The 10,827-nt window shown below is 40.1% G+C and overlaps 1 protein-coding gene across 1 annotated transcript; it reads right to left on the bottom strand.

Annotated features, from left to right (window-relative positions):
• Positions 1-7,578: 7,578 nt before the first annotated feature.
• Positions 7,579-9,673, bottom strand: LOC123403334 (23 kDa jasmonate-induced protein-like). The gene is made up of 3 exons (XM_045097276.1): positions 9,446-9,673; positions 8,907-9,183; positions 7,579-8,011 (listed from the first exon to the last, which is right to left on the bottom strand). The coding sequence occupies exons 1-3, from the start codon at positions 9,613-9,615 to the stop codon at positions 7,832-7,834; spliced, it is 627 nt and encodes a 208-aa protein (XP_044953211.1). The 5' UTR covers positions 9,616-9,673; the 3' UTR covers positions 7,579-7,831.
• Between the last annotated feature and the right edge of the window lie 1,154 nt (positions 9,674-10,827).

The raw sequence follows: 10,827 nt of genomic DNA, 5'->3' as shown, positions 1-10,827 counted from the left end.
CTATAGGCTTCTCTCATAAAGGAAAATAATACGGTGGGGGAACAAATTACCGTCGAACAATTGATAGAAAAGCAAATAATTATGAAGATATCTAAGGCAATGATTATGCATATAGGCATCACCTCCATGTCAAGTAGACCGAAACGATTTTGCATCTACTACTATTACTCCACATGTCGACCGACTCCTGCCTGCATCTAGAGTATTAAGTTCATGAAGAACAGAGTAACACATTAAGTAAGATGACATGATCTAGAGGGGTAAACTCAAGCAATATAATGAAAACCCCATATTTTTTTCCTCGATGGCAACAATACAATACGTGCCTCGCTACCCCTACTATGTCACTAGGTGAGGACACCGCAATATTGAATCCAAAACTAAGCACTTCTCCCATTGCAAAAATAACCAATCTAGTTGGCCAAACCAAACCAATAACTGACTTGCTAAGATATGAAATCATGCATATAAGAATTCAGAAGAGATTCAAATAATATTCATAGATAATATGAACATAAACTCACAATTCATTGGATCTCGAGAAACACACCGCAAAAGAGTATTACATCGGATAGATTTCCATGAAGATCATGAAAAACATGGTATTGAAGATCAAAGAGAGAGAAGAAGTCATCTAGCTACTAGGGACGGTGTTCAGGGAGGGTCTGACAGACCCACTAGCACCTGAGCCCACCATGAAGAAGGAGAGGAAGAGACTGTCGAGAAAATGCAATAAAACTGCCAATGTTGCTTCTAGGAGCCAGCCGCCTGAGCAGTCAAGGGTTGACAATGTACTTATGAAACATGCGCCATTAATCCATGTCGCTGGAAAGCCAATGGTACTGACGAATGCGCTAGCTTCCATAACAAGGGATCTTAGGAGACTCCATGACCATGTGATGTCGATAGAGAGAAGCCTCCTCACCTCGGATGATCCACGATACCCACTTTATACGATTGCCGAGCAGCGGCATGTACGTCCACACATGCGCCATGGACCTCTTATTCCTGGAATTTGATTACATCTTCCAGATTTTTCAAATGATGACACTCGAATTTACGTTCGTCAAGAGAGAGCAAATCACTGGTCTTGCGGTCGCGGACCCATACTATATGCATGAGGACTTCTTGTCAATCCACGAACCCAACCATCCATATGAGAGGGAGTACATCGAAGAATTATTGGTCATCAATAAGGACAAACAAATGATTCTCCTACCTTATCATCCCGAGTAAGTCATCCACGGATAGCCACTATAACACATACATCCTTTCGTGCATTTTAATAATTACTTTGCACGCATGGAGGCTAACTTGTTAGTGTAAATTTGCGTTTCTATCTTATCATCGGTTCTCATTGTTATTTACCCGCGTTTCTCCCGCACTCTATATTTGGACCCGTCGAAAAACATAGAGAAGAAAGATTACACACACATAAAGTATGTTCTGGACAAAACTCTCCTGGGCTTCAGCATGCGGGGTGGCTACATCCAAGTCAAAAAACAAATAAGGCTGGGCTGTGTTTCAGCCATAAGACTGACTTATATATGTTGCGTCCAACGACCAGCAAGAAGTGATAATGATTGATTCTATGTCATCCATCTAATGATGGAGTACAGAAGGGATGTGCAATCACTTTGCATGAAATATTCATCCGATACCCATATCCAGAGAAGCCTTTGGAGCCGTGCCGGATAAGCGACTTTGAAATGGTTTCTACCGGATCCAACAGGAAATTGCATCCATCCTCATGTAAGACGTCCTCAACGAGAATGAGATGTTCTACGGAGGCCCAATATCGCGAGCTGACGTGTGAACCTGCATAGCCCTATAGCATCAGGACATGACGCCTTTCACTAAGCTTGGGTGCATCCTCCCAGATATGGACAGATGGGAAGAGTGCACTTCTTGAAGACAATGTGGTTGTTTAGTTAGTTGTTACTTTCTGTAAGACGAAACTTTGAATGTCTGAGTACGACGAAACTATTAGATGTAAATGGTGCTGCGCTCTAGTTAATTAGTTTCGGTAAAATGAATTTTGTTAACTATGTTTACTATACGTTGTTTCTGTTTCATATCTGTTTCTCTCCACAGGCCGATGTATCTAATGCTGCATATTATCGTTCAATTCGCTTGATGATATATGTGCGTCTCTGATAGGTATATAGATCAACGATGGCGAGGAAGTGGCATGCCGTGTATGTAGGGCATGTTCTGGGTGTGTACGATGAGTGGCTAGAGTGTGAGGTCCAAGTGTACCACTTCCCGGGCAGAAGCCAGAAAGGATTTGATAGCAGAATGGAAGCAGAAGCTAGTTACTTGAGATTCATAGCGCAACAGAGGATTCAGAACCGACGCCTCAAAAACTACTACATAATCCCGCCTTTTCTCATTGTGATCGCTCTTCTCTTGTATGTCATAGTTTAGGTAGATAACGAAACATGTGTGTGCGGTGACAATGTAAGAAACATGTGATAATTAACTTGTATCGCTATTTCGAGATGATGAGATCGACATCATTTGTGTTTGATAATGATGATACGATGAGACTATGTTGTACCACTTTGATAATGATGATGAGCCATTCCCTTTTTCATATAGTTTCAATGTATGTGAATGTTGTAATTGTATAAAACCTGTAAAAATACAAATACAATAGAATAAAAAAATAAAAAAAATTAGCAGTAGCACTGCCTTACCATAGCGTCGTTCCTAGGGACGTGCTACAGAAAATTAGCAGTAGCGATGGGTAGAGGTGCCTTACTAGTAGGTGTAAGTAGCAGTAGCGTTAGGTAAGAACCGCGTTACTGCTAAAAATTAGTTGTAGCGCCGTAGCAGTAGCACGGACACCCGCGCTACTACTAGCCCAAAAACCGGCGCTAGTAATAAGCATTTTCCTAGTAGTGGTTAATTCCCAAGGTAATGAATCCATCCCCCTTGCCACGGTTTCGACCTATCAGCTTATTCAACGTGCTTTCCAAGATTGCTTCAAAGGTCATTGCGAAAAGACTCTAGCAAGTCGCCTGAGATAATTTCGGAGAAACAATCGGCCTTTGTTCTGGTAGGATGATCGCTCATAACATTATTACAGCGTATAAATGCCCACATTTCATGAAACGCAGCAGGTCAAAGGAAAATATCTACTGTGCTCTCAAGATCGACATGATGAAAGCGTATGATAGGCTTGAGTGGGATTATCTCGAAGCTATCATGATAAAATTTGGTTTTGCCACATCCTCGACCAAGATAGTGATGGACATGGTGCGTGCTGTTTCTTTCTCAGTCATGTTCACTGGAGAAAAGCTTGACAGTTTCATCCCAAGCAGAGGCATTCGACAAGGAGATCCGATATCTTTTCTTACTAGCAGCAGAGGGCCTTTCGTGACTCCTAAAAACCAGTTCCTCGTCATCATCTCTAGTTGGATTGAAGGTGGCACCATCAGCTCCGACGGTAAAACCAACTACTTTTTGCAGATGACAGCATGTTGCTTTTTAAGTCATGTAATGTGGGAGCAGTCACAATATCAAACCTGTTGCACACCTATTGCTCGGCATCGGGGCATCGCATAAATAATGAAAAGTCTTCGATTTTCTTCAGTAAGGGATGTCCACAACAAACAAGGGATAGTGTTAAAAATGTGTTTAATGTGCATAATGAATCGCTTAGCGACAGATATCTTGGGATGCCAACGGACACTACAAGAAACCAGTTAATACATGACAGTTGCAATCCGTCAAAGAATAGTGGAAAACCATGATGGATGGGCGTCCACGACGAATTCTAATTCCGTCAGGTATATCGCACCATAATTGACAACATGGCCTTCATGACGGATTTTTGACAGTCACCGACCTACCCTTAGGCCCGCCTAGCCCAAAATAGGACCGAACCTTTTTTGACGGACTTTTCCGTCATGGATATACATGGCATGGCAGCTGACGTGGCATCCTGGTCGATCTGACTAGGCAGCCCAATAACACAGCCCGTTTATCTTTGTAGAAATATCTAAGCCCATGTAGTTAATTATTTATTAGGCCTTCACCCATTTTAAATTATTTTAATTTTCCTTCTACTTTGCCTTTTATACACATTTATTATACTCGCACAATCTAGATTATTAATTATTATCAGCCTTTGCCTGTTCCAACCCATCTTCGGCCCAGGTTGCCCAATGCTTGATCCATACGAAAGAAGTAAGGAATCTCCATTTGGCAAAGAAAAACAATAATATAGTGCACAACTATAGATTCACAACTACAAAATTCAGATCACTGTAGCAGATTACAATTACATATCACAATCACACTGGACATTTAGATACATGTAATCTGTCTGTCGTGTTCCTGTCTAAAGTGTAGTATCATCTGTTTCGTCCCAAGTCCAGTTACCTTTCTAAACCAAACTAGAGTGTAATATCTTCCATCCTACATCAAGTACGTGCAAAAGAATATCAAAAAACAAATTGTCAAAACTATTAGCATGAGGAATAAATTATGGGAAACATTCATCCAAATCTTATTTAAAATGGCAGTGATTAGCTCGCCCGCAGTAGAATTACAGGAACATCAGATTTCTCAGTCAACATGCCCATTTTAGCAGCAATCAATCAAGGATTTTGGTATGCAAAAAGAACACATATGCACGCCTTAGTATCTCATAAAATGAAATCAAATATAAATATTAGCAGTGAGATGGTTGGTGGAATATCTATCCTCACAGATTAGAGCATAGATCGGTTGATATATGTGGCTAGACCAAATCTTTACTGAGACATTTGAAATAAATGTTCTATTGGAACAAAGAACATGAAATGATTAAACATTTAGATTTCAGTCAACATGTTTGTTGAGATAGGTACATATAATATTTCACTTAACTACTATGTAAAATGATTAAATATATACATCGAACCATAATCCAGAGAAATAGTATTTGCTACAAAATGTTTTCCTTAAAAAGGCCAACAACTCAAAATGAACACACAGGTCAAAAGTAGTATCAGGAGCAACTCTACTGATAGAATGACAATGTAGTGAAAGCAAGAAACCTAATTCAAATAAACACAAATAATGGTGTAAATGATTTTGGTTCACAGTTTAGTCAATCACCTCACCTCACGGGCAGAGCCTATTTACTTTTGGCTAAAAATTGCTGACAGGTTGCTTAAAATGAATGTAACACGATCATGTGCATGGTACGGTAACTTCCCATGAGAAATGTCCTGCTGCACAATGCCCTTGATGGTGTCACTACATAGGCTGTAAATTAAACTCCACATCTAAGACTAAGAGGCGCCGCGCACATTCAGAATCTCAAACTAAATTCTGCACTATGTGGTTGATATTTTCTGAGTTGCTTGGCTCAACTTTTGTGGTCTCTATCATTGTTTGTAGCTCTGTTTTCATATATTTTTCATAACCATATATAATTTTTAAGATGATGGAACATATCAGTAAGCTTTGGCTTTTAATCAAGCCGTTATATCACTTGTATTGGAACTGAATTAGGGAGTTGTGATTACGCCATAGTACTGGGTGGTGTTTTCTCATAAAAAGAAATAGGTACAAAGCAATAGAGAACAATCAAGAACGGTAGATAGATACAAGGATTATAAGCATTGCAGCGAAGTAATTGGTATGTGAAGTAAATGTTTGCAATCAGCATTTTGTCAAAATAGACATGTAACTATACAAATACCATTTGAGATTTTACATATTATGCATCCACCATGAACAAAACAAACAACTCTATCAAACTAGGAGGAACTAGGTGTTGTGGCAAGGAATAAATTAAGTAAAAAATGGAAACAAGCACACACACACACTAATACAATACAAATAGCACAAAGAAGATATTTAAGAATCATCGCTGCTATACACTCGACGTATGCATGGCCGATGCTTACACAATTCTATCGTTGTAGCGCAAATATCGAGCATACTCGCAACATCGCTGTTTGGGGGGGGGGGGGTTTGTAGGTCGTGCCGCTATTGTCTTACGTGAAGCAATTTCCTCAGGATAGGAACATCACGACAAAGAGGGGTGCATGGTTTGTAATGCTAGCTAATTATGTTGTACAACAGACATAGTTTCGACTGACCTTTCTGTATTTTCTCCTTTGTTCTTCAGAAAACTCTATTTAATCAACACCTTTTTTGTCATAAACAACACCCTCAACTTCAGCTATCTCCTCCACCTATAGAATAATAATTGGAACTTTAGTGGAACTATTCCATGGAGAAAACATATAAACCTTGTGATTTAGTAGAAGCATCCACTATAGTTACTCCTGCATAGGATTCCCTTGATAATTTATTCCAGCTTTAAGCATACCATCTTTTCAATTTCATATACACTCTACATCATACTTTGATCAATCTTAATGATGTATATCTATAAACTAAATTGACACACAAACACATCACGACCTCAGAAACTATGTAAGCACCCCACATATATTTCTTACACGTAGATGTTGATGAAGAAAAGATGTAAATATAAATCTCTATATTAAAAAAATATCAGTAACATCAACGTTTATGTAAAATATGAAACGTAATACATCATCTTGGTATCTTTCCAAAACAATTATTCCCAGCCAAAAAAGTTACTTCACTGCAAAGCACTATCCTGACATCCTAAATAGATTGTTCTTCAATTAATCTAGAGTGAAAAGGGTTCTCACCTTCACAACAAGTGGTCCGGCGAGGTCACCTGTGGCGATGCGAAAAAGACCAAGGAGTGCCGAAGAAAACAGTGGCCACCGCCTCCTCTCCCAGCTTTAGATTGTGAAGAGGACAGAGCATCGGGGCAGCCCTCCTTGGTCCTGGCCAGCAGGTAGGGGACAACGTCCATCTCGCCGAACTTAACCACCTTCCTCATGAGCACCGTGCCCATGACGACAAGCAGGGGGGGCCTTGAAGCGGATTCGAGAGCGCCGCCATGACTTGGTCTGATGGATATCACCGACAACCGGTCCAGTTAATGGCTCGATCATGGACCAGGCCTGCTAGAACTATGTCCACCCTTACCGGTCAGGTCCATGACTTGTGGTGAAGGTTCACAAGTGAGGGGAGCACCTCATGTAAAGGGTCCTCATGGGTCGACGGTCGTCACGAGGCCACATACTTCAGCGTTGGTGCTAGGGTTCGTCACTGGAAGAGAAGGGGAGGAATGAGAGAAAGAAGACGCAGTCGACTGATGGTGCCTCGCTAATGAGGTCGTCTACTCACAAGGACTGTGAAGATTGGGCATACAGATTGGGCCTTATGAGGCCTTAAGGTAAACATGGCATGGATATTGTGTTCGTGGGCTATTAAATCAGTCTATATGGACAATTCGGTCCTACAGAGTAGAGGACCGATTTGAACGTATTTAAATTCGGTTGTAGACCGATTTTTATTCGGTCTTCTCAAGTTCGGTATTTATGGGTTTGGTCTCGGCCTTTATGGCTTCAGTTTTCGGTCTTCCATTTTTATGTCGGGGTTGAGGTTCCACAACTAATTGTCATTATAACTTTCCTTGTGATGCTTTATTCTAGCATTAATATCTTAATTTCAGTTTCAATTTAATTCCCCTTTTGAGAAAAGACTCTCAGAAGAGTGCCTTATATCTGATACTTATTAAGGAAACAAATAGCCGGTACAAAACAAGTACAACTTGATATCGTAACAACTTGATAGAAGAAAGTACACAATATAATTTTTTTGTCATCTCCTTCCATCTATTATTCGCGGACAACCGAAACCCAAGGACAGCAAGGAAATGGACTTGCAACGGCTTTGAAGACCACTATAACCACTCCCTGCAGCATGCAGCTAGCAATGAGATCTAGTAGGGAAGCTGGAAAACTGCACGTGCGTTCATGGTAGTGCCTTCACCGATGTTAGCCCTCGAAACATATCCGTAGTTGCTATCAGTTGAGTGGAGATTTGAATTTGCCAGCCTCACATTGTAGATATAATCCCAGTGCTTAGGGAAGTGTCCTTGCTCACGGATTTCCGTGTACACCTGCATACATAAAATATAAGAATGTGTACTAGTAGATTTTGAGATACTCCCTTGTCCCTAAATACACCAAGTAGTTCAGATTAGTTTGCTTATCTGTACGAGTTTTAGTTCAACTGATTTCAGAGGAAAATACGAACATATCCATTGTTCCTAAATATAGATTCACAATGTAAATGGGCATGCTTGTCAATCCATATTTTAAATCATTAATATTTTCTTAAAATTATTTAGGAATCCGATTTTCGGTGTACTCCTCAAGACAAACCAGACAAGATTTTATATCATTTTTGTTAAATTAACTAGACGACGCCCCGCGTGTTGCTGCGGGAAACATGATAAACAGATGTATAAATAGGTCTTGAAAAACAAAAACTATTGCTAAAATATGTTAGGATTGCTCTCGTTTTATATTTTAAGAACAATAACTCATATGAAACATTTGACAAAAGATGCGTAAAAAAGTGTAACATGATCTACATATATTTGCTCTAAAGTATATACCGCGTATGCCCATAACAAAAATTAGTGAAACAATGTGTAGATTAGTGCACACATTAGAACTTATGACCACATGCATGACTTGATGATGTGGCATGGTTACATGAGAAAAAATAAATACTTATGACTAAACGCATGACTTGATGATGTAGCATGGTTGCATGAGAAGGAAAAATAGGTAGTGGATTGCAACTATTTAGGAATTGAAGATTATCATCTGCAGCTCCGTAAATGCATGATTTGCCAACTAATTAAACTCCAGCTTCAACTTTTGATTGCATATAAATTTATGTGTTCTTAATAGATTAGTCATTCTAGCTCATAGTAACAAATAATCGGAGTATGAACCAAGAGAAATAAGTAAGATAGAATATATGAAGGTAAGCACATTATTTACCCCGTTGTTGCCAATGAATGGGACAGACCAAGTGAATAACCAGTCGCAGGAGCTGCTGCTGGACGGGATCCTGCTACGATACACAACAGCGGCAGTTGAACCTTTCGCAGCTGCTCTTGGTTTGACGTGGAGAAATGCCCCCCATTGTCCATTCTGAATATCCGATGGGTAGGGTGTATCAAAGATACTGCCAATCCAATTCTTGTACGTGACGAAACTCAGATTGGTACCGGTAGCATTGTAGATGAGGCATTTTACAGATATTCCATTACCGTACCTAGGAGTGTAGCCAAAGATATGAGTTGAGTTGTACAAAAACAAAACTATACTAGACCTTTGTTGCGGATCTTTTGCATGATTCCATAGTTATATATCAACGAAAACCTCAATAGTAATTAGAATTAAGAAAACATTAGTATTTATCCTGTCTTCTATACAGTTCGCAGTAACTGAAGTCAACTCCGTTTTCGCTAGTCTAAACTTTTGTATAGCTACAAGTGTCGAAGCAGAAATAATAAATATCCAGATAATAAACCTACTTGATCTTCAGGTTGTCGACGAATTGTTGTGCGTCAATATCCTTGCCACCCGCGTTGATCATCTTCATGGTATAGTCGGCAACATCTTTTTGGGTGACGGGTTCTTTATACTCTCCAGTGGCTATCACCGTCTGCATTGAAATGGGGATACCAAACACTCCGGAGGCCATTTGTTCCTTTGTTTCTTTTCTGTGTGAATGAGTTTATGGGTTGTTGCAACCATGTATTTATACACGCTGTGGAGGGATTCTCACATGCAAACCTGGTCACAGGGAGGGTCACGGGATAACAGGTGCGTCGGGAGATAGATAGAGAGAGAGATTGGGTAGCCGACGAACCTAGCATAGCACCAAAATCAATAAAGCCAATATGCATGTGCGTTCCCAAAAATCAAGAGAGCATGGGCCACGGGGGAGAAAATCGAACAGGTGAACGTGATAGTGACGATGATCCTCCTCCACATCTGCCTAAAATGTTGATATCTTAGTTTTTTCCAATTGTTTTTTGCATGGGATGCTCAATGTTTTGTCTCTCTTCGACGTGCAAAACACGTGTTGTTACAGTATCGACCGTGACATATTCGCGTAAAGATGCCCCCTAGATCGGGTCTTATCATACGCTGCAGTCTGCACACATATCATTTGTCCGAGTCGGCATCTTTCTTTCTTTAATGAAAGTCACAGACGGCATCTAACGAGTGTGTGGAGGAGGTGAAGATAGATGGAGCGAAGGGGAGGGTAGGTGGATGATACATGGGTATGTGTTGCATTATTGCAATAATAGAGGGACACCGGACCCGGCTTGTATGATAGTATATGTTGGTCAGGCAGATGAAAACGATTCCATGAACTTCTGTTATAAATTAGGTTCGAGTCATGCACATTTTAGACTTGTATTGTAAATAGCCGGTTATAGCCCCGTTATAACCTTAACCTTTTCAACAGGGTGCCGTTAAATCATATCATGTATAAATAAGCCGTTATAACCTGCTATAGCTCATTATAGCTTCGCTATAGCTGATTTAGAGGCCCGCCGTTATTTGCCATAGCCCGCTATTCAAAACTTTAGTTTGTGTGGGAAGTAACCATCTTCAAGAAGCTGATGGTTGAGGCTCCTTTGAAATGTCTGAAATGTTTTGAGTGAATTCAGTTATTTCCGGGCTGTCAGGTACTATGGTTCAACCAGCTTTGAGTTATTATATATGTTTGGGTTCTTAGTCAAGTGGATGGTTAAACTTGTGCTTGTGATCTTTTGGACTCATGTCTAGTTATTATGTTATATTGACGCCCTCTTTGATACACCCCCACTAAACGTATAAAGTATGAACGACAATATGGACCCTTGATAAATTATACGCATACGTATATTACCCCCTTGCATGG

Source organism: Hordeum vulgare, chromosome 1H, assembly GCF_904849725.1.
Source record: "Hordeum vulgare subsp. vulgare chromosome 1H, MorexV3_pseudomolecules_assembly, whole genome shotgun sequence".
NCBI classification, from domain to species: Eukaryota; Viridiplantae; Streptophyta; class Magnoliopsida; order Poales; family Poaceae; genus Hordeum; species Hordeum vulgare.
This window is presented reverse-complemented; position numbering and strand designations above follow the sequence as displayed.